This window comes from Siphateles boraxobius, unplaced genomic scaffold, assembly GCF_051911475.1.
Source record: "Siphateles boraxobius isolate OS27281-9 unplaced genomic scaffold, OSU_SipBor_1 19, whole genome shotgun sequence".
NCBI classification, from domain to species: domain Eukaryota; kingdom Metazoa; phylum Chordata; class Actinopteri; order Cypriniformes; family Leuciscidae; genus Siphateles; species Siphateles boraxobius.
In genome coordinates, this window is record NW_027508799.1 from 27,629,521 (window position 1) to 27,653,732 (window position 24,212).

The following is a 24,212-nucleotide window of genomic DNA, read 5'->3' on the forward strand; positions in this document are numbered from 1 at the left end:
AAAATCGGTCTTTACAACTTTTACATGTAACGGAGTAATATTTGACCAGTATCTTTACCTTCACTCAAGTAAGGAAGTTGTGTACTTTGTCCACCTCTGCTCGATGGTGAGATCAGATCTCTGTGTGGATCATACCGGCTGTTGTCAGACTCCTTGTGAATACAAAAATCTCACTGGATTACAATTAATGGCTAAAGGAATGTTTGAAATGTAAACTGATATTTCATACTGACAAACTACAGCAAAAGATATAAATAACTAGCTTAAAAACGTTTTTCTTTTTAGTTAAAATATTAACATGCCGAAGATTTTTGCACTGTAATATATGTCACAATAGGGAAGAATAGACTGTCACATTTTCCATTTTATGCGGACTTTAAACAATATACTCACTAGTTGCTATATGCTAATATGTCAGAATTAACAGAATTAACCCACTGCATTCATGCTGTACGATTTCTCAAAAATACCAGACTTTATTCTTGTTTACATATGTGACATAACCACATAAAGACTATAGGTTTAACATATATGCTGCTTATTATTTCCAAATCTGTTTTAACATTCTTAATAGGTTTTAAGATTCTAGTTGCTTTATATTAAAAATAAAATACAAGTATAAAACTTGTCGCATTTTTCTTCCATTCAAATATAATTTTAATAATTTATCAAATATTATTTTTTATATATCAAGTATACAATTTTATAGTTGGAATCAAAATTATTCAACTCCCAACTTGTAAATCAGGTTTATTGGCTAAATTTAGACTTTCAACTGTTTGCAATGAACAAATCAAACAAAAGTAATTGAAATAGCTTAACACGACAAATGTTTCAAGTGTTCTCCCGAAATTCAACTGAAAATGCAACTTTTAATGACTTCTGCAGTCTCAAAATTATTCAACCCTATGATGGCAAGCATCTGATACTTAGTAGAACACCCTTTTGCTGTCATGTCCTGCTGCAAACGAGATGTATAACCAGACAGCAGCTTTTGGCAGCGTTTCTGAGCAATCTTAGCCCATTCCTCATAAGCAATGGCCTCCAGTTCAGTAATATTATTGGGTTTGCGTGCTGCAACCACCGCCTTCAAATCCCAGCAGAGATTTTCGATAGGCTTCAAGTCAGGTGACTATGATGGCCACTGCAGGATCCGCTAGGACTTCTGCAACCAAGCCTTGGTGGAATTTGAGGTAGGCTTGGGATCATTGTCCTGACACCTAAGCTTCAGCTTCCTAAATGTTGGCATGACGTTTTCTCCTAGGATTTCCTAATATATAGTACAAAAATGAATCCATCTTGCCGTCCACACACTGCAGGTTTCCTGTGCCCGAGGATGCAAAGCAGCCCCAGAGCATCATCGAGCCCCAAAATGCTTAACTGTAGACAGAGTGTTCTTTTCTGCATATGCTTCATTCTTCTTCCTCCAGACATACCGCTGACCCATAGGGCCGAAAAGGTTCCAGTTTTGTTTCATTGTCCACCGAACAGAATCCCAAAACTTCTGTTACTTGCTTATGTGATTTTGGGCAAATTGGAGCCGACTTTTCTTGTGCTTTTGGGTCAGTAGTGGTGCACGTCTTGCAGTACTGGCATGGAAACCATCTGCGTTTAGTACGTGCCTTACTGTGCAAGCTGAAACCTCAGTTCCTTGCCAACAAGTCTTGCTGCAGGTCTTTTGCAGTCACTCAAAGTTTTTTTTTTTTAACCCGCCTTCTCAGAAATCTGGTTGCAGCCGTTTTTGAACTTGCAAACTATGCTTCCAATGGTGTCTTTAGGAACATTTAGTTCCTTCACTATCTTTTTGTATCCTGTTCCTTGTTTGTGAAGGGCGATGAAATCTTATCTTAACTTTTTGGACCATTCTTTTGACTTGGCCATATTTCTAACATGCAGTCAAACTCAACGTCACGCTCTACAAATTTAGCCAGTTCAGATATTACATGTGTTCTACTGTAGCTCAAGCACACCTGGTGCAACTAATGAAGCCCTTGATTAGTTGCATAAGGTGTGCTTGAGACAATACCTGTTTTGGTAAATAATTTTCAGACTGCAGAAGTCATTAAAAGTTGTATTTTCAGTTGAATTTGGGGAAACCACTTGAAACATTTGCTGTGTTGGGCTATTTCAATTACATTTGTTTGATTTGTTCATTGCAAACTGCTGAATGTCTGTAAATTCTGCCAATAAACCTGATTTGCAGTGGGGTTGAATAATTTGATATATACATATACACACACACACCTTTGGTTGGTGGTCAAAATTATATATATATAATTTTTTATATAAATAATGTAAGACTGGAAAAACTTGAAGGACTTTAAGAGAGGGCCACTCTCTGAGAAAACAAAGGAAATTAACATTTGAACTCCCCCCTCATGCACTATTGAGACGAAGGTCTCACCTCCCTCATCCTAATCTACATTTCTGTCCCCCATTCTTCATCCTGGCAGAGATCTCCCAAACTCACACAAGAATCTAAATGGTTTAATGTGAATGATTATGATCTAGTTTTATACATATTTGGTATTATTTGAAATGTCTCGGTACGACTGGTAAAAATGTCTCATTCCCAAAGAAGTAAACCCAAAAGGTAATAAAGTTCTTAGGAAGTTAAGAAATATCTTCCACACCCTCCAATACTGCAGGGTGTGTCTTTGAGTTAACACCTTCGACCATTTGACTGAATGCTAATTTTCCACTGCTAGCAAATGGTGACTTACAGGTGAATTTCCACTGTGAATGATGTTTAGATTTGAAATGAGGTCTGGGTATATAATGAAACGCAGCGAGAGCTCAGGGCCTTTTCTGTACTTCAGATCGGTCCGTGAGGCTGAGAGGAAGACCTCTCAGCCTCATGTATTTCTTAAAGTCGGGACTGTAAGAATTGATAATTTAGGAAATTCCAGACAGTCTGTTTCGGGGGTGACCAGACACTGAGAGGACAAAAGGACCTCTCTGGAGATTACCATTTGAACTGGCCTTCATGCACCATTGAGACGAAAGTCTCACCTCCGAACCAACTTCATCTACATCTCCCCTCACCCCCACCTGAATGCACCCAAGAAAATGTAGTTTTAATGTGAACGATTATCACAGAGTATTTTCATGTTTAGTATTATTTAAAATGTCACAGTGCGACTGGTACAAATGTCCTATTTCCAAATAAGTAAAACAAAGGGTAATAAGGTTTTTGAGATTTTATGGATAACTAGCACACAAGGAGGTGTTGGCCTCTAGACAAAGGGTCTCCCTACACCCAGAGGTGCTACCTCTGAATGCAAATGTCTCACTGTTAGCAAATGGTTACTAGCAGGTAAATTTCCACTGTGAATGATGTTTAGATCTGAAATGAGGTCTGGGTATATAATGAAACGCAGCGAGAGCTCGGGGCCTTTTCTGTACTTCAGATCGGTCTGCGAGGCTGAGAGGAAGACCTCTCAGCCTCATGTATTTCTTAAAGTCGGGTTTGCATCTTCTCTCTATTCCAGAGCATTTGATGTTTTTTATCGATTATCTTTGAATTGATTATGAAATTGGCATGATACATTTACCTGACATAATAAATTGTTACATTTGATTATTTTAACTGACTCTGACATTGTTTTCATTGAAGAGTTAAACGGAATAGTCAAACATTCGCTCACTTTTAGTGAGGCACAGATATTATTAAAACCTTTCATTTATGGAGTCAGATGAAGTAACGAGTAAATACATATGAGAAAATGTATTGCATTTAACCAAAAATACTTTGCCACGAGAAAAGACAGTAACACGCAAAGACCTTCACCGCTAATTCGAATACCGCCATTGGATCGAGTTAGACGGCCTTACAATAATAATAATATAAAAAAAACATTGATCAATGAACTTTTTAAATGAACTGTGTTGTTGTTACAGGAGTCCGGCTAGTTGGAGGTTCTCGCTGCTCTGGGAGGTTAGAGATACTTGATGATCATTCGTGGGTTTCAGTGTGTGACGCTGCCTTTGACCAGCAGGATGCAGAGGTTGTGTGTAGAGAGCTGGACTGTGGGGCTCCTGTACAGGTGCTGGGAGAAGATGATTTTGGGAAAGGAGACGCTCAGATGTGGACACAAGAGATTCAGTGCAGAGGAAATGAGTCTCAGATTCACTTCTGTCCAACATCACCATTAGATGAAAAAAACTGTTCTCATGGCAACAACGTTGAATTTGTGTGTGCAGGTTGAAACTAATTTTCCCTTCAGATTCAAATCCCCAGATTAAAAAATCTTTATTTCTCTTTTTTTCTCATTGTCTCGTCATCTCTCATGCTCTCTGTTCAATATACAGATGGTGCAAATGTGCGGTTGGTTGGTGGTAGCAGTCGCTGTGCTGGTAGAGTGGAGGTTCTTCATAGAGGTCAGTGGGGAACAGTGTGTGGAGATGACTGGGATATGGCTGATGCTGCAGTGGTGTGTAGAGAGCTGGACTGTGGAGAAACTTTAGATGCTCTGGGTGATGCTCATTTTGGACCAGGATCAGGACCAATCTGGATGAATGTTGTATTATGCACTGGATCAGAGTCTACACTGAAGAACTGTGGGTCATCAGGATGGGGTAAAAGCAACTGTGATCATACTGAAGATGCTGGAGTCATCTGTTCAGGTACTGTAAAAACTGCTCCAAACCTCATTTTATTCGATAACATACTGTGTACATTTAAATTGTATATGTACACACCAGTATTCTTTTTGAATACATAATTTTTCATTGATTTTTTTTTCTGATCATTTTCTGTTCTATTGCTTTTTTAGAAGTCCGGCTGGTTGGAGGTTCTCGCTGCTCTGGGAGGTTAGAGATACTTGATGATGAGTCGTGGGTTTCAGTGTGTGACGCTGCCTTTGACCAGCAGGATGCAGAGGTTGTGTGTAGAGAGCTGGACTGTGGGGCTCCTGTACAGGTGCTGAGAGAAGATGATTTTGGCAAAGGAGACAAGATGTGGACAAAAGAGATTCAGTGCAGAGGAAATGAGTCTCAGATTCACTTCTGTCCAACATCACTTTTACATGAAAACAACTGTTCACATGACAACAATGTTGAACTGGTGTGTGGTGGTAAGAGCTGAATTAAAAGAGAGAAAATATGCAGTACACATATACTGTATATGAACCCATCACAAAGCAACACGCTGATGATCTATTATATTATTTTAAGGTTGATAAATGCTGTTCTCTCTCTATATCTATTACCCTCTCTTAGATGTCATGAATGTGCGGTTGGTTGGTGGTCACAGTCCCTGTGCTGGTAGAGTGGAGGTTCTTCATAGAGGTCAGTGGGGAACAGTGTGTGATCTTTTCTGGGATATGCCTGATGCTGCAGTGGTGTGTAGAGAGCTGGACTGTGGAGAACCTGTAGATGCTTTGGGTGATGCTCATTTTGGACCAGGATCAGGACCAATCTGGATAAGCGTTTTATTTTGTCTTGGAATTGAGTCAACACTGAAAAACTGTGAATCAGCAGGATGGGGTAAACATGCATGTGGTCATAATAGTGATGCTGGAGTCATCTGTTCAGGTGAATGGCATAGTGTACTTTTGTATTGTGATAAACATCATAAATTACAAAAAACTTTCTTGCAAAACTGATGTTATGTAATTTTCATGCAATTATTGTTATTTAGGGAATGTAACTGCTAAATACAATATACTCTCTTATGCTTGCCACTCTGAATAACTGTTTTCTCTGTTTTGTACCATTTTGAATGTAATAAAAACAGATCATAAACATTCCAGACTTGCCAATGGACCTCATCTGTGTTCTGGGAGATTAGAGATGGGTCATGGAAATACCTGGAATTCAGTGTGTGACGCTGCCTTTGACCAGCAGGATGCAGAGGTTGTGTGTAGAGAGCTGGACTGTGGGGCTCCTGTACAGGTGCTGGGAGAAGATGCTTTTGGCAAAGGAGACGCTCAGATGTGGACACACGAGATTCAGTGCAGAGGAAATGAGTCTTATATATCTTTATGTCCGACATCATCTACTCTCAAATACAACTGTACTCATGAGAATGATATTGGACTATTATGTTCTGGTAATGGAACTGTAGTTTTCAACTTATTGAGAAAATCATAAACAATTTTTAATCATACTGTTTAAGTAATCTCTGTGTTTTATACAGGTTACACTGATCTCAGACTGGTCAATGGTCCTGACATCTGTTCTGGTCGAGTTGAACGTCAGTACTTCAGTAAATGGGGCACAGTGTGTGATGCATGCTGGGATATGAGAGCTGCCAGTGTCCTCTGTAAACAGCTGAATTGTGGGATTGCTGTGTCTGTTGTGGGATCAGACTGGTTTGGAGAGGGAAGTGGTGAAATCTGGGCTGATGTGTTTGATTGTGACGGGAATGAAACAAAACTCTCAGAATGTTCCGTCTCTTCATGGAGTCGTGCTGAATGTTCTCATAGACGAGATGTTGGAGTCGTCTGCTCTGGTGAGGGGATTTACTGAAAAAAAATTACTTATATAAATTACCTTGCAATATGATAATAAAATGTCACATTTTTCATTCAGATTCCTCTCTGGCTGTTCATGACGGTCTGGTGCGGTTGTCTGGAGAGAGACAGTGTGAGGGGGAGCTGGAAGTTTCCATCCATCAGGTCTGGAGGAGAGTTCTGCTGGACTCCTGGAGTCTCACTGAATCCTCTGTTGTCTGCAGACAGCTGGGCTGTGGCTCTGTGCTGAACTTCTCCGGCTCCTCTTCATCCAGTCCTGAACACAGTCATGAGTGTGTGACGGGCTTCCAGTGCTCTGGGAGTGAATCTCATCTGGGGAACTGCAGCTCTCCACAAACTCTCAACTGCAGCTCCACACAACAGCTGTCAATCACCTGCCTTGGTGAGAACAACAACATCTGGGCAGATTCTTCAGTTGTTAGTGATCAATAATGTGTTTTTCTCTCTCTGAATATCAGGTCGCGGGTCCATCAGGTTGGTGGGTTCTGGGGCAGACTGTGCAGGGAGGCTGGAGGTTTTTCACAGCGGCTCATGGGGGACAGTGTGTGATGACTCCTGGGATATTAAAGATGCCCATGTGGTGTGCAGACAGCTGCAGTGTGGAGTGGCCCTCAGTAACCAGCAGGTACCAGCCTGGTTTGGTCCTGGTTCTGGACCCATATGGCTGGATGATGTGGAGTGTGAGGGGAATGAGACGTCCCTGTGGAACTGCTCTTCTCCAGGCTGGGGGAAACATGACTGTCAACACAAGGAGGATGTAGGAGTCGTGTGCTCAGGTACACTAGTAGAAATGTTGGCCAAATATATATATAGAGGAGAGAGCGAGAGAGAGAGATACTTTGACTTTTAAAACTCTTTTAATAAAACAGCTAGTTTAAACATTAGTATATATAAAGTTTAACAATATTTGCACCACACAGAAAGACAAGAAAAGACAAAAAATTTTAAATAATAATAATGTATAAATAGAATCACTACCAATTAAACCATAACTCTCCAAACACATTTCTCACCACAAGAGCATTTTTCACACTCCACCTTGCATCAAAAAAATCCATATTATTTGTTAATTTACAATAGGCATATTCTACCGCAACCCGGTACTTTACTAATGCTTTAAACATTCCAACCAAATCAATATTTTCCCCCTCATTTTTACATGTGTGGGATTTTAGAATTGCCAACTTCGCCTGCCCTAATAGAAAGTTCCCAAGAGTGCACTGTGCTTTCCATTCCTTCTTGTACTTCAAGCCCATAATAAACAGATTTTTTGTACATAAACATAAACCCAAGTTCAGTGAATATTTTATGCAACAGTTCAAACAAGGGAGTTCATCTAAAACAATCAGAAAAAAAAGGAAAGTAGTATCAAGAACATTACAAAACGGATATGTAGATGAAACCATTGCATTAAATTTTGACACAAAACTATTTGTTGCCACAGCACAATGGAGTATTCTCCATTGGAGATCTCCAGATCTCTTAGGAATAGGGGGTTTATACAAAGACCTCCATGATGGAGTTATCTCTGAAGAGATAGATAAATATTCTCTCCATTTAGTATCAGTACGTCTTTTCAATTGAGCATAAAACAAAGATTTCACACACATTCCATACAACATCTTTTTTTGCACATTTTGAAAAAAAAAACATCCTTAAATCCCTTTAATAACAAAGTATTATTTAAATCGTCATCCAATTCATAATGTATTTCTACTATAAGATCAGGAAAAGTCACAGACTTTTCACCATTTAAAATTTTTTTTTTAAAAATGTCAAAAAAGATTGAGGAAAAGAGTTTTTAAGATCCTCAATTAACCCTTCAACATATCTTTCTGATCTAAGTCCAAATTGGTCAGCTATTGATCTAGTCGTATGCCATTGACCTTTTATAGAGTCCATTAAATCTACTACAGTAGCTATTCCAGTCTTTAAAAACGTACTTGAAATCGATGAGCTTGTTTTAAAAAGAGGATTAAAGAATAATGGTTCTAAAACACCATAATGTTCACTCTCCTTTCTCACATTCTTTAACAATTGCCAAGCTTTGAAAACAGACGCATACAATTTTAAAAGAGAACAACTTACTCTCGAGACAAAAGATTTTTCAATTAAGAACAACTGCTTATCTATTCCGATTCTTCCCATATCTTGTAGAATAGACAAGCTATATGCAACCCAGGTTATCTTATCTGAACAGTATAACAATTTCTGTAATGTCTGAAGTCTCATTGTTTTAATTCTTGCTTGTGAATTTATGAGTCCTTGTCCTCCTTCAATCACTGGGAGATATAAAACTCCAGGAGGAAGCCAATGAAAACCACCCCTAAAAAAATTGACAAAACTTTTTTGAATTGTGACAAGTAGCTCTTCAGGAGGATCCAGCACTGTAAACCTGTGCCACAACATTGAGGCTGCCAAGTTATTAACAATTAAACATCTTCCTCTATAGGATAACTTTGGAAGGATCCACCTCCACTTTTGTAGTCTCCCTGTAACTTTAGCAGCCAGACCTTCCCAATTCTTTTCCATGTACGGGTCAGTTCCCAAATATACCCTAAGAACTTTAAAACCATCCTTAATCCATTTACATTGCTGTGGAAGCCGAGGAGGGTCTATATGCTGCCACTCACCTAGTAGCAGGGATGTACACTTATCCCAATTAATATTAGCAGATGTTGCCTTTTGAAAGATTTCCAAACAAGAAATCAAAGCAGAAATATCATCAGTATTTCTAATACAGTTATATCATCTGCATATGCTGTGAGTTTTACAGGTGGAATTTCTGGAAATCTAGGAACAACAAGTCCATGCATGCGCTTCCTTAAAGATGATAGAAAAGGTTCAATCGATATGGAGTACAAAAGTCCGGAAAGAAGGCATCCTTGCCGTATGCCTCTGGTTACTGCAAAAGGTCTAGTCAGGCAGCCATTAATTCTCAGCATACTAGATGTTTCATTATATAACAATTTAACACAGGAGACAAATTGTGGACCGAATCCAAAGGCTTTCAAAGTCTTTAGTAAGTATAAATGGTCCACTCTGTCAAAAGCTTTTTCTTGATCGAGAGATAAGAGACCAATATCAATTTGATATTTTTTGGCAACTGTAATGATGTCTCTTAGCAAAAATAGGTTGTCAAAAATTGTTCTTTTGGGGATACAATATGACTGATCCTCATGAATTATAGTTGCCATACATTTCTTCAACCTATTGGTTATAGCTTTTGACAGTATTTTAAAGTCAGTACACAGCAATGAGACAGGACGCCAATTCTTCAAGTATCCAAGATCCCCTTTTTTGGGTATTAATGTCAGCACCGCTCTTCGGCAGCTCAAGGGTAGATTACCTTGGTTAAAAGACTCCAGAAAAACATGATACAAATCTTGTCCAAGCACTTTCCAAAAACTCTTGTAGAACTCTGCAAACAGACCATCCAACCCAGGTGATCTGCCGCTGTTCAGCCCCTGGACAGCACTCGAGAGCTCAGAGAACGTCAGGAATCCCTCCAGCTCCTCCTCCTCTGTCATTGACACCTGTGGAAGATCTAGAAGAAGTTCTTCAGCTGCTGCTTCCTCACAGTGTTCTGACTGATAGAGGTTCTCATAAAAAGATATAGCAGAAGCTATAATTTCTCGCTGGTCAGTAGTTTCACTGCCATTAGAAAGTCTCAGTTTATGAAAAAAATTATGCTCTTTTGGCTTTTTCTCTTGTCCAAAAAAGAAGGCAGTTGGAGCATCCATTTCGTTGTGCTTTATATATCTTGTTCTCACAAGAGTTTCCTTCTCCTGTTCTTCCATTAAATCCTTCAAAAGGCTTTTATTCTCTTTAATGATATCAGCTGACAATAATCTGTCTCCTTTGTTATTGTAGCTTTGCTGAAGAATTTCTCGTTCCAATATCTTCATTTTCAGATTTTCTGTATTATGTGCAGTGTATTGTTGGCAAAAGTTCTTTATCTGCACCTTGCCCAAATCCCACCACTGACTTAAAGATGTATAACTATATCTCTCTTCCCTCCAAGATCTCCACAGAAGGTCAAAAGAGTGCACAAATATGTGATCTTGCAGTAATCTGCTATTAAAGTGCCAGTGTGCCTGATAGGGTTTAGACGACTGAACAGACATAGACATAGAAATAAAATGATGATCTGACATAGATGTTGCTGAGATACAACTACCAAAAAATCTTCCTTTGCTAGACTCTTCAACATAAAAATAATCCAGTCTTGCAGCAGAGACAATATTTGAATTAATTTTTAACTAAGTGTATTGTTTAACATGAGGATAAGCATCCCTCCACAAGTCTACCAGATTGTGTCTGTTAATTAAAGATTTAAAAACATCTGCTGAACCAGGATGAGGTTCCTCATGGTTTCGATCTAATTTGTGATCTACAGTACAATTGAAATCACCGCCTATTATTACAATGTTATCCTGAGGACATTTCATAAATTCGTCAGAAAGTTTTCCAAAAAAAACATTTCGTTCACTTCCAATATTAGGAGCATAAATATTAAAAAATGAAAAACTATTATTGTCTATTGTTATCTCAGCACGTAATAGGCGTCCAGGTATTATTTCTAAAAAGTCTGGATAATTTTTTACACGTTTTGAAATTAAAAACGCAACACCAGCACTCAGATTTGTGCCATGACTAAGGCTAATGTTACCGGACCATTCGTTTATCCAGTCAGCCTCATTACATGCATCGGTGTGTGTCTCTTGTAACATAATTACATCTGTTTTTTTAAGGTGTAAGTACTTAAATAAAGTAGTTCTCTTTTTTGTATCCCTACAACCATTTATATTTAAGGATCCGTTGTTAAAGGACACCATCAGGATTAAAAAAGTGAAAAAATCCAATATTTCCTGTTCATCATGACTTTGAATTTTTTTGTCTTTTTCTGACAGCACTCACAAACTTTTTCAGTCGATAGCGCTTAGGCTGATCTAATTCCTCTAAACTGGCTTTCTTCATAGCGATTAGAGAGGACTCAACAAAGAGCCTTAAATCAGGAAAGAACGTTTCAATCTTTGGCTTTCTTTGATTTTTTGTAGCATTCAAAAAATCATTAAGTTGTTCCACAGTATAATATTGAGATTTTGTAAATTTCCCAACAGTACTTTCCTGTGAATTAGTTTCAGACAATTCATCAGCAATCGAATCTGAACAATCACTGTCCAAATCACTATCAATTACTTGAGATTTTGTCCTTTCAGTCAACAATTCAATATCATTGTCAGACACGTTACTTGAGGCCTGTGTCTCACTCAAACCATCACTCACTTTAGGCACATCTTGTTCTCTGGATTGCTCTAACTCAACATTAGCCTCCACACTATCGTTTGTTCCACTCTGTTCAGCATCAGATATTTTAGCAATAGTCGCAGTGACATCAACATTGCAGCCTGGATACAACTGTTCTCCGATTTCAGCGAGTGTGGGTTTTTCAGCGCTCGGATCGGGCGCTGCGCTTGCACTTGTCACGTTAGCCGGATCATTATTCTCTGAACCATTTAAAACCTGCCCTGAATCAGTTTCAATTCCATTTCTTGCATTTTGAGCCTCCTTAACCAGAGGACAGGCTGTTTTAATGTGACCATATTTTCTACAAACAAAGCATTTCATGGACTCAGTGCTGATAAAGATCGTATAATCTTTTCCAAGCACCGTTAATTTCACAGACACCTCAAGCGTTGCGAATTCAGCACTCAGTATCATAAGAGCCTTACGTCTGAATGACATGACATGTTTCAACTCTGGGGTTTTCAAACCCAGAGGAATCATTTTAATCGACCCAACCAATTTTCCATAACGCGCTAAAATATTCTCTAGCGCTTTATCAGAGATAAACGGGGGGACGTTTGACAACATCACCTTTTTCGAAAGGTTAGACAAGGGTAATACGGGAACAAAAACATCCTGAACAGTCAAACCACACTCCACTAAATGATTGACCATCTCAACTTCTTTCAGAAAGACAACAATTGCTTTATTCATTCTAGAAGCAGACATGATGTTTTGTGCACCTATTTCTCTGCCAATAGCGACCAACACGTTCTCAATAGGTCTGATCCGTCAGCCGGTATACACTTGCACGCATGCCGGGCAGACAAACAGGAAAAACCATCGGAGTTTGAGTCCATCTCTATCAGCTATACTGACAGAAGTCAGCACTCCGACTCTCTGTCCTCTAATCCGAAGCAATATTCAAAAGAAATAAACCCAGAAACACACACTCCCCGCCACACACTCTTCCGCTGACATGCTCCCCACAATCACTCCGCACATGCGCACACGAGAGAGAGAGAGAGAGAGAGAGAGAGAGAGAGAGAGAGAGAGAGAGAGAGAGAGAGAGAGAGAGAGAGAGAGAGAGAGAGAGAGAGAGAGAGAGAGAGAGACTAATAATGTATATTTGTGAAAAGAGAATGTATGTGTGTGAGAGTAGAAGAATGGATTTAGGCTTGTACTGCCCCCCATAGTTATTAGTGCCTGCATCATGCATTGGCATTCTATTTAACCAGTTATCTGTAAATTTTAGATTTAACACAACCAGAATTGCTCTTGTCTTTTTTCATCTAGAGTTTAAAGAGATCAGGTTAACTGAGGGCTGTGAAGGGAATGTGGAGGTTTTCTACAATGGATCCTGGGGTAATGTGTGCTGGAACCAGATGAACACAGACACAGCGAGTCTGATCTGTCAAGAGCTGAACTGTGGAAGATCTGGTGTTTTTTTCAATTCAATCCCAAGACTGGAATCAGCTCGTAACTGGCTGGATGAAGTGAAGTGTCGACCGCATGATTCAAATCTGTGGCAGTGTCCATCTTCACCCTGGGGACAGAACTACTGTAATAATGATGAAGTGGCCAAAATCACCTGCTCAGGTAACACTGTTGCAAGCATTTCTAAAAATATAACAGTAATCTATTAAGATTATTGTGTGTATGAACAAATTTTATTTATTAACTTGTGAATTAACTTGTGATTATAGAACAGGAGAGTCATGAGTCCCCTAGAAGCTTTTTGTCATGCTCCACATCTCCACATCAGAGACAGTGTTCAGGTAAGTTCATTTGATGTAGAGGAACATAAAAATCATAACAGCCATATGTTATGTATGTATGTAATTTTTAGCTTGGGGCACCAAGAAGATTTAATATCACACCACAGACATGTCCCACTGTAGGTGTTGCTGTTCTGACAGTACTGTACTTTGTTGGTATACAATAATGTGTCTGTCTTTGCGATGTGTGTGATTTAGATCATGTTCCTCTCAGACTGAGTGGAGGTTTGGGCCGGTGTTCTGGGAGGCTGGAGGTGTATCATAACGCTGTGTGGGGTTCAGTCTGTGATGATCTGTGGGACATCAGCGATGCTCAGGTGATCTGCAGACAGCTGGGTTGTGGAGACGCACTGAGGGCTGATGGGAATTCAGTCTTTGGTGCTGGTGAATGTGTTGTGTGGCTGAACAGAGTCGAGTGCAGAGGGAATGAGATTCACCTGTGGGACTGTCCTCTCTCCCTGAAGAACCACACTGACTGTTCTCACAAAGAACACGCTGGACTCACATGTGCAGGTCACAGCAATACACTAAGGGATCTTTTTAATTTTGGATCATTTTAGTGCTGATAATATTTGTCTTTTTGCAGGATTTTTAAATTTGTTTGTGTCTGTTTTGCCAGATTTGTCAGTGTCCACTACTCCTGCCACAACATCATCATCTTCTCGTCCAGTTTCTCAGACAGTGCGCTCAACATCAGTCACTCCTCCACAAACTCCTCCAGCAACGTCTCTCTCTGTGCTTGTGGTTGTACTGGGAGTTTTGCTCTCACTGCTCTTAGTGCCACTGCTTATACTGATTCAGCAGAACAGAGTGATGAGGAGAGGTAGGAGAGATCCAGAGACTGTCATATTGCGTCTTATTCAGTGTGTGATCAGTCATGTGTTGTGAACTGACAGCAGGTTTGTCTGTCTACATTCACAGCTCTCTCTGACTGGTACACTGGACTACATAGGGCTCCAAGTGAGGTAGTTTATGAGGAAATTTATCACAGACACAATCAATTCACTCATACAGGTGAGGCAACATCAGAGATTGTTAAATACTTTAATTGCTGCATTCTGACCAAAGGGTCCCTACAAAATGTTCACTTCACCTCTTGCATTGTAACTGTTGCCTCTTGTGCACATTGTACTCATGAACAGTCGTGTACAAACCACACCTGGCTGGGACTAATTAAATTTTTTAATTCCCTGGTGTTTATTTAAATCAAACTTCAAGTACTGTGGTGATGCACAATTACAGATGGGACAACTTCCCTCTCCACTTCCTATGAAGTGAAGTAGATGACCCCTTATTCCCTATAGTATTTGCAGTGCCATTCAAACTTAACATAATGCTCAATTTGATGCATATATGCCCAAACAAAAAAAAAGAATTTCTTTTTGCAGGTTATAGTTTTCTTGCTCTCACTATGACAGAGTTTTATGACCCAAAGGATTCAAGAGGATTCATTCAGTTTCTGTTCTACTCTCCTAACAGGAGGGAGTCTCATCTCTGAAGAACTGAATTCTATCTATGAAGATGTTGATTTGCTTCTTTCAGGTTAGAGGTGATTTACAAACAAAAAATATATATATATATTAAACCGTTAAATTCACAAATTCCAGGAAATGTATGACCTGTAAATGTGCACCCCAATATGCAATGCTAATATAATTGAGTCTGATCTTTTGAATAGACGTGGCATAATATGACATTGCTTTATAAACTAGTAATTTGATTACCAGATGATTAAAATCATAAAGACCTCACTTCCTGCATTTTATTTCTGTAATTATCTTTTGATATTTTGTTCTGATGTTGAAGAGAGGGTGAATGCAAACACATCCGGATACTATGAGGAAATCATCATTCATGTACCAAAACCAGTTCGTGAGACAGGTGCTGGTTCACTTCTGTACTGTAGTTGTAGTTCTCTCTGTTATTCTACAGTCTACATATTAATATATACATTCAAGTTTGTTTTGAGCATGATGGCATTGATTTCATGTTCAATTTGTAGATGACACACCAGAAGGCTATGATGATGTCATTACCAGTGGTACTGAAAAATGTTTTTTCCCTAATACCTAAACTTAACAACTACCTTACTAACTATTAATAAGCAGTGATAAGGAGTTTGAGGCAAAGGTCATAGTTAATAGTGAGAATATATATAAATATATATAATTTATATACATAAATTCTCACTATTAACTACGACTTTTGCCTCAACTCCTTATATATACTATAGTAGTTAATAGTTAGAGATTTTTATTTTATTTTACAATTTTACAAATTTTTCCACCCATGTTATGTTATATTTAAGAACGTGTGTGTGTGTGTGTGTGTGTGTGTGTGTGTGTGTGTGTGTGTGTGTGTGTGTGTGTGTGTGTGTGTGTGTGTGTGTGTGTGTGTGTGTGTGTGTGTGTGTGCTGTGTGTGTGTGTGTGTGTGTGTGTGTGTGTGTGTGTGTGTGTGTGTGTGTGTAGTGGACACACCAGAGGATTATGATGATGTCATCATTAATGAACAGTGTTGTCAATGTGTAATGGGTGAGTCACACAACTTCCTTTTTAATCTACATTCAAATTTTCAAACATGCGTTTCTACCAATTATTGAATCATCATGGCTTCATCAGATGTAATTTTTTTATTTATTATTATAATTATAAAACAATGATAAAATAATGACACAACCTGTATTTTTTATATGTAAAGAGGAAGATCAGGATGAGTATGATGATGTGTGGAGTATCACTGAAGATTTGAGAAACTTGTTAGGTAAGGGTAAGCTTTATGTCTTGATTCCTACACTTATTGTAACTACAATATATTGTAATATCTTTCATGTTTAAGATTCACAATTTACGAATTGACCTCTTCATCATCCGTTCATTCATCAAAACTGAATTTCCCATACCATTGTAATTGTCACATCTTCACACACACACGCACACACACACTGTCAAAAGTTTGAACATGTCTCATTATTTAGTACATATTTTAGAATAACATTAAAGACAATTATAAAATAATTTTAATAGTCATTTGCTGATAATTAATTGCAATCACAAAATTGAACTGTTGCTTTTTCTTTAATGCAGACTATGATGATGTGGAGGATAAGTCAAACGATGAGAGAGAAACTGTCTGACTCGATGGCCACACACACTGCCACTGTTCATCAAAGCTTCTGGAATTAATTTTTCATTTAACAAAATTCTTGAAATATTTGGCAAAATGTTGAAACGATACTTTTAGAGATCCCTTTGAATCATTTCTAGTACGCATTGTTTATTACCATGATTGCCACAGTTCAGGGTTTTGAATCAGGGTTAAATCTTTTGACATTTCAACATTTATTTCCTCTTATTGTTCCTGTCAAATAATTGAGATGTAGAAGAGTCTTCCAGTGAAAAAACATGATAGTTACAATGTCTTGCAGTTGCAAAAAATACGTTTTCTGAACATTTTTGAAAATATGTTAGAAAACCTTAATAAATAACCTGCAATTTGATGTTTGCATAAATGTTATTCAGTGTCTGTGTTGTGAAGTTGTACATTGACACCAGTAGAAAACAACTGTCCTAACAAGAAATCAATTTCATTACATTGTAGGATGCAATAAGTACATATCTTACCCATAACGATTCCTAAACATTGCAAATTGTGTGTATTGAATATTTAAGCAAACAGCATTTCTGAAGAGAAAAAAATCATAAAGAGAAAAAAGAGAGCATAATGTTTTTCTACTCCTGATTCCTGAATCGCTCTGAATATATACAGAATGTTAATTAAAGCCAAGAATAAACAGACTTTTTTTTTTGAATATCGTATTCATTATCTTGATTATTCTGTTGTCTGTCTTTGATGTGGTTGTATTTAAAATATTTTTTTAAATATGGTTGACTTTTATATTTAATTGATCTCTATTGTGATTTTCTTATGTTATGACTGTTTTCTGTTAAATCCAAATTAAGCAGAAAAAATAAACTTCAAAATGTATGCAGTCTAAAGTATTACACTGACAAAATATAACTTGAAACAATTCGTTGCTGATTTATATTTAAACATGTTGGAGACTTTGAGATTATGCTTTGATTTATATAGACAGATAAAATGACCTTGGTAGCCCCTCACGACAGTTCAAACAGATCCAGCACATTTCAGTTGAATTTTACAGTCTTTTACTGACATCTTGTGGATACAGATGAGTTATAGTAATGTACATTTCTAAAAGGTATGCTACAATTTCAATCATTGAAGTTTCAGTATTCTAAATCATAATAGCAATTTTTTGTGAAAATATAAAATGCAGAATGTTTTTTTTTGTAAGGGTTAGGGGATAGAATGTAAAGTTTGTGCAATATAAAAATCGTTATCCATGGAGTCCTCAAACACAAAAAGTGTTGACGTCATTTTCGCCAATGTCTTCGGCACATATGTACTCAAACTTCAAGCAGAAGGAACTATATAAAATATTCTGAATGCTCAATCCACATATTGATTTGTGGTCAAGAGTATCTCTGTGCTCAAGCTACTCCAGTCTGTTTGCTGGTGCTGTAGGTCTCTTTCACAGCTGCTATACTAATGGTCAATTTACAAAAAAACTTAGGTTTCAGTTAAATTGTGGTTGTTGATAGTATTGCAGCTGTGAAAGACTATTATTCATTTTTTGCCTCATGTCCTCCATCCTCCACTCTCACTGTCTTTGCTTTAGCGTCTCTGTGTTTTGGGCTACAAAAATTCTGCATATCTGATCTTCGACTGTTGGACCTGTGGTCTTCTGGTCTGGTGTGTTGATTTCCATCCTGTGATCTCTGTTTCTCTCTCTCTGGTCAGTTTGTGAAGAGTCTCGTCTGGGACTGGGAGAGACAGCAGTAATGGCTCAGAAAGTTGCAGAGCTGGACAGTTCTGAGTTTGATCCGCGCTGCTGCTCATGTGCTCAGGTGTGTGTTTGTGTGTGTGTGTGTGTGTGTGTGTGTATCAAACATTCACATATTACATCGCCACACTTTTGCTACAGGCGGATTGTATGTGGACTCCACGTTTCGTTGATCAGCCTCCAGGTTTATTTTGCAATAATGACCAGCTAACTGTACATTCAGCAAACACATCAACGTTGTGGCAACGTCTGTGGCACGTGGCATTTCTGCAATGACAGCGTCGCTGTTTACGTGCTCGCAACATTATAACAACGTAGAATTGTAAGCCGCAACAGGGCTGTAGTTGCGCTACATTCAGCAACTGCGTGACGTTCTGATATATATATATATATATATATATATATATATATATATATATATATATATATATATATATATATATATATATATATATATATATAATTTTTATTTTTATAAAAACATTATTTTTTTATTATCTTTATATAATTATTATTTTTTTATGCTATATATAGATATCCCCCATTTAGCATGTTATACTTTGTGCTTAATTTTTAGTTAGTCAGATGTTAGAAAATGATATGCATTTTAAATAGTGTTTATCGTTATTATTATTTATGGATCTAACAGTAGGCTAAATTAATTATAATCAACACCTGCGAGAGTAAAAATGACATAGAAGGTTAGGTAATTCAACTTTATTAAAACTATGGTAAATCAAATTGCACTTCCAAAAAGCCATACATTTGTGGGGGAAAAAATAACGACTCGGTTACTAACGTAACCTCGGTTCCCTGAGAGGAGGGAACGAGTATTGCGTAATGCTTACGCTATGGGAAAACTCCTTTTCTCGAGAAATATTGAAGTCTTTATGTAAAACGCATTGCAGCTGCACAGCATACAGTAATGAGCGAGGCAGCTGTGGCAACTTGCACGAACCAATGACGGGGCGACTCTGAACCCGCTTCCAATGAGCGTGCTTCGCGTCCACGCGCGTCAGAGCCCGCCAGGATGGGCGTGGCCAAAGGCTATATATTGGGCGCCCCGTCGTCTGAGTTCTTTAGGTTCAATCGACTGAAGCAAATTGACCAAGCACAAGCACGGCAGATTACGCAATACTCGTTCCCTCCTCTCAGGGAACCGAGGTTACGTTAGTAACCGAGTCGTTCCCTTTTGAGAGGTCTCTCTTATTGCGTAATGCTTACGCTATGGGAACGCCATGTAAAACGCCGTGCGTGCTGACTTCGCATCTATTAAGCCGGAGGTCGGTGCCTGAGCTTTTTTTTTTTTTTTTTTTTTTTTTAGCGAAGTAATTATCCAACGAGCCAGCCGCAGGCGGGCTTTATAAAGGGACAACGTGGAATGGCCCAAAGGGCGTCCAAATATACACACAAGCACATTTCTATGTACTGTTATGTATGAAAAATCCTCCATATCAGATGCAAAGATGTGATTTTATGAGGGAGGAGATAATGCTCAGCATGTACACACCTCAGCCTATGCATAGTTAGACCGACAGTATGTTAGAGTGCAATGAGGGGACCTGTAGGTTATAAAACCTGATAAATGTGGACGGTGAGGCCCAGCCTGCAGCCGCACAAATATCTTGAATGGGTATCCCACTCGACCACGCCCACGAGGAGGCCATGCCTCTCGTAGAGTGAGCTCTGATGCCCAAGGGGCACTGAAGGCCCTTGGCCTCATAAGCCAGTGCTATAGCATCAACTATCCAGCGCGATATTCTCTGCTTTGATACAGCCAGACCCTTAGTGCGGCCGCCAAAGCATACGAACAACTGCTCTGTCTGTCTGAACGGGGCAGAACGTTCCAAATATACTCTGAGTGCCCTGACCGGGCAGAGTAAATTGGCGTCACTTTCGTCTGCTGGGGACGATAGCGCGGCCAAAGATATCACCTGTGCTCTGAAAGGAGTAGAGAGCACTTTAGGAATATACCCGTGCCTTGGCCTGAGGACAACCCTGTTGTCGTTAGGTCCAAACTCCAGGCAGGAAGCGCTTGATGACAGCGCGTGCAGGTCGCCCACTCTCTTGACCGAGGCGAGAACCAGCAAGAGAGCAGTTTTGAGCGAGAGCTGTTTAAGGTGCACAGTTCGGAGGGGTTCGAACGGGGCACGCTTAAGTGCGTCCAGGACCGTGGTCAGGTCCCAAATCGGCACCGAGGGGGGGCGTGGGGGATTTATCCTCCTGGCGCCCCTCAGGAAACGAACAACTAGGTAGTTTTTCCCTAGTGTGCGTCCTTCGACCGGCTCATGTGATGCCGCTATGGCAGCCACATATACTTTGAGCGTGGAGGGGGTGCGGCCTGCCTCCAACAGCTCTTGTAAGAAAACGAGCACACTCGGTACTTCGCATGTGTCAGGATTCAGGTTCCTGGGCTTGCACCAGTCACTGAACACCTTCCATTTCTGGGCATATAAGCGCCTCGTAGAGGGCGCTCGTGCCTCAGTGATGGTTCTCAACACTCCACTGGGGAGGTTCCCGGGAATCCGTTGAGGGGCCACGCATGGAGGGCCCACAGATCGGGGCGGGGATGGAGGATCGTCCCGTTGGCCTGCCTGAGGAGATCTAGCCTCAGTGGGATCGGCCATGGGGCAGATTGTATCATCTGCATCAGTTCTGGAAACCACGTCTGGTTTTTCCAGAGTGGGGCTACCAGGAGCACTGCACATTTCTCCTCCCTGATCCGACTGATGACCTGGGGTAGCATCGCAACTGGAGGGAAGGCATACAGCGGGCGGCTCGGCCAGACTTGGGCGAGCGCGTCCGTGCTCTTTGAAAAGAAGAGGGGGCAGTGCGTATTCTCCTTGGAGGCAAAGAGGTCGACCTCTGCTCTGCCAAAGGTTTGCCATAACCACTGAACCGTCAGGGGGTGGAGAGACCATTCTCCTGGGAGAACTTTGTCTCTGGACAGCATGTCCGCTCCCTGGTTCAGAACGCCTGGCACATGTGCTGCTCTCAGCGAGCGCAGGTTGCGCTGGGACCATAGGAGGAGCTCCCTGGCCATCGAGTGCAGGGAGCTCGATCTGAGTCCACCCTGACGATTTATATGCGAGACTACCGTCATGTTGTCCGTTCGGACTAGGACGTGCTCGTCCTTCAAGTACGGGAGCAGGGCTCTGAGAGCCAAAGCGACCGCTTTCAATTCCAGACAGTTGATATGTAGGCGCTTCTCCGGGTTTGACCACAAGCCGGAGACAGGCCTGCCCTCGTAAAGGGCCCCCCAGCCTATTTTGGAGGCATCTGTCGTGATCATTTTTCTCCTTGTGTTTACACCCAAACTCACGCCGGACTGATACCAGTCGACAGCTTTCCAGGGCGTCAGGGCTTTTATGCAGCCGTGATTTGCCCTGATTAAAAAGTGGCCCGAGCGCCACGCACGAGTGGGGACACGGCTTTTGAGCCAGCGTTGGAGAGGACGCATGTGCAACAATCCTAGTTGGAGTACAGCTGATGCTGAGGCCATGAGACCGAGCATCCTCTGAAACCGCTTGACGGGGGCGTGCGCGCCCGCTCTGAACGATGTTGCAAGGCGCCGGATAGTGAGCGCGCGCTCTGATGAGAGGCGCGCCGTCATCTGCACTGAGTCTAGCACTATTCCCAGAAAAGAAATATTCTGGCTGGGGGATAGCATGCTCTTTGCAAAATTGATTTTTAGACCTAGGCACTCTAGATGACTGATAATCCAAGACCTGTGTGTCACTAACTGGCTCTCTGATTGTGCTAGTATTAGCCAATCGTCGAGATAATTCAGTATTCGCACTCCCCGCTGTCTCAGGGGGGAAAGTGCTGCATCCATACATTTCGTAAATGTACGGGGTGCCAGTGACAGGCCGAATGGTAGTACTGTGTACTGGTATGACTGTCCCTCGAAAGCGAATCTCAGAAACGGCCTGTGATGAGGCGCTATTGGAATGTGAAAGTAAGCGTCTTTCAGATCCACTGACAGAAACCAATCCCTCGGGCGAACTTGCGCGAGGATATGCTTGGTAGTTATCATTCTGAACGAACGAATCATTAAAGCTTTGTTCAGATGTCTGAGATCTAGAATGGGGCAGAGACCGCCATCCTTTTTCGGGACGAGAAAATAGCGGCTGTAAAAACCTGCCTCGCTCATAGAGGGGGGGACTGTTTCTATAGCGCCTTTCTCTATCAGTTTGAGCATCTCGGTGCGTAGAACATGTGAAACATCTTTTCTCACTTTCGTCTCTACCACCGCTGTGAAGCGGGGCGGTCTGCGAGCGAATTGAAGCGAGTAACCGTGTTTTATTATGTTCAAAACCCACTTCGGCATGTCGGGGATATTTTCCCAAGCTTTCGCTCGCACAGATATGGGCTGACTGCTGGCTGGGGGCGTGTCGTAGTGACGTATGGCTCCCGTCAGCGAATCGTTCTGTGTTAACACCGAGCTTACAGCTCTCAGCGGCGCGGACGCGCGCTGAGCAGCTCTGCTGAATGCCGAGTGCAGGGGTGCGTGTGAGATTACAGGCACGCTCGCTGTAATGCTCACAGAGTGAGATGGGGCAATGTTTGACACTGTGTGCATAGTGCTTATTGGTGGGGGTGCATATACTGTGGTAGGCACGCGCGCCACTTTCATAAAACTTCCCGCTCGTGGCGGGGGGTTTTTGGCAATATAAACAGTGTTTGTGAGTTGGGGTGCGTGCATAACAGCGGGCACACGCGCTACTCTTATACAACTTCCCGCTTTTACTGGGGAAGTGTTTATAACTGTGGGAACAGTGCTTGTGTGTAGTGGTGCATACGTAACAGTTGGCACACAATCTACCTTTATGGGGCGTCCAGCCTGAGCTGGGACAACATTTGGCACTGCGTTGACAGTTTTGAAAAGTGGGAATGCGCACTTTGGTGTGGACACGTGACCCTTTAATGACACAGGCAGAAAATAGCTCTGATTTCTGTGTGTCGCCGTAAAAACGGCGTTTGTTTGCAGGTGGGCGAGCTGTGTGGCTGGCACATTGACTGCTGTATAGACATTTCCAGCCGCCTGTAAGGGAACTGGGTAATGCTTTAGGCGTTTTGGAGAGAACGGTCCGGCTTTTGCGAGACACGCGCTCTCCCTTTTCCTCCCTGTGGCTAGGAGGACTTACGAGGCTCTGGGTTCAGCACATTCCTGGGCCGAGGTTCCCGTCGCTCGGGCGGTTGCTTCCTGTTGGCCGAGCGCGAGCGGCGTCGAAAATCCGTTTCAGGTTTGGGCTGAGAAACGGGGGGCGCCGTCTTAGCTCGCTGCTGTTGAGGCGGCCGTTGGCGGCTCTGCGACGAGCTAGATCGCTTAGGCAGGAAGTGACGCATAGCCTGTGAGTCCTTACGGGCTTCGGTGAAGCGCTCGGCGAACTCCTTCACCGCTGGTCCAAACAGGCCGTCTTGGGAGATCGGCGCATCGAGGAAAGACGCCTTATCTGCATCCTTCATATCAGTTAGCGTCAGCCACAGATGGCGCTCAAGGACAGTCAGGTTAGCCATAGCACGGCCGATGGATTGGGCGGTGGCTTTTGTGGCTCGCAGCGCTATGTCAGTGGCGCTGCGCAGGTCCTTAAATGCCTCAGGCTCGGGTCCAGACTCGTCCATACTGCGGAGAAGTTTGGCTTGAAACACCTGTAGGACAGCCATAGAGTGAAGCGCTGATGCAGCTTGGCCGGCGGCGGCGTATGCGCGACCGGCGAGAGCTGACGTGGACCGGCAAGGCTTCGAGGGATGAGAAGCCTTAGCTTTCCATCCAGCGTTGGAGGGTGGACACAGGTGGTTG

General features: G+C 41.3%; 1 protein-coding gene across 1 annotated transcript in view; it reads left to right on the plus strand.

Annotated features, from left to right (window-relative positions):
• LOC143742040 (scavenger receptor cysteine-rich type 1 protein M130-like) overlaps positions 1-17,350 on the plus strand; it is a 75,164-nt gene extending 57,814 nt beyond the window's left edge. The window contains exons 7-25 of the mRNA XM_077234667.1: positions 3,901-4,203; positions 4,312-4,626; positions 4,776-5,075; positions 5,221-5,535; positions 5,738-6,052; positions 6,140-6,454; positions 6,535-6,858; positions 6,935-7,252; positions 13,062-13,364; positions 13,472-13,543; positions 13,742-14,056; positions 14,163-14,366; positions 14,465-14,557; positions 15,023-15,085; positions 15,350-15,424; positions 15,546-15,584; positions 16,014-16,076; positions 16,243-16,305; positions 16,629-17,350. Coding sequence (XP_077090782.1) covers positions 3,901-4,203; positions 4,312-4,626; positions 4,776-5,075; positions 5,221-5,535; positions 5,738-6,052; positions 6,140-6,454; positions 6,535-6,858; positions 6,935-7,252; positions 13,062-13,364; positions 13,472-13,543; positions 13,742-14,056; positions 14,163-14,366; positions 14,465-14,557; positions 15,023-15,085; positions 15,350-15,424; positions 15,546-15,584; positions 16,014-16,076; positions 16,243-16,305; positions 16,629-16,678 — 3,845 coding nt within the window. The 3' untranslated portion in view covers positions 16,679-17,350. The remainder of the gene's footprint in view (positions 1-3,900; positions 4,204-4,311; positions 4,627-4,775; positions 5,076-5,220; positions 5,536-5,737; positions 6,053-6,139; positions 6,455-6,534; positions 6,859-6,934; positions 7,253-13,061; positions 13,365-13,471; positions 13,544-13,741; positions 14,057-14,162; positions 14,367-14,464; positions 14,558-15,022; positions 15,086-15,349; positions 15,425-15,545; positions 15,585-16,013; positions 16,077-16,242; positions 16,306-16,628) is intronic.
• Positions 17,351-24,212: the final 6,862 nt, after the last annotated feature.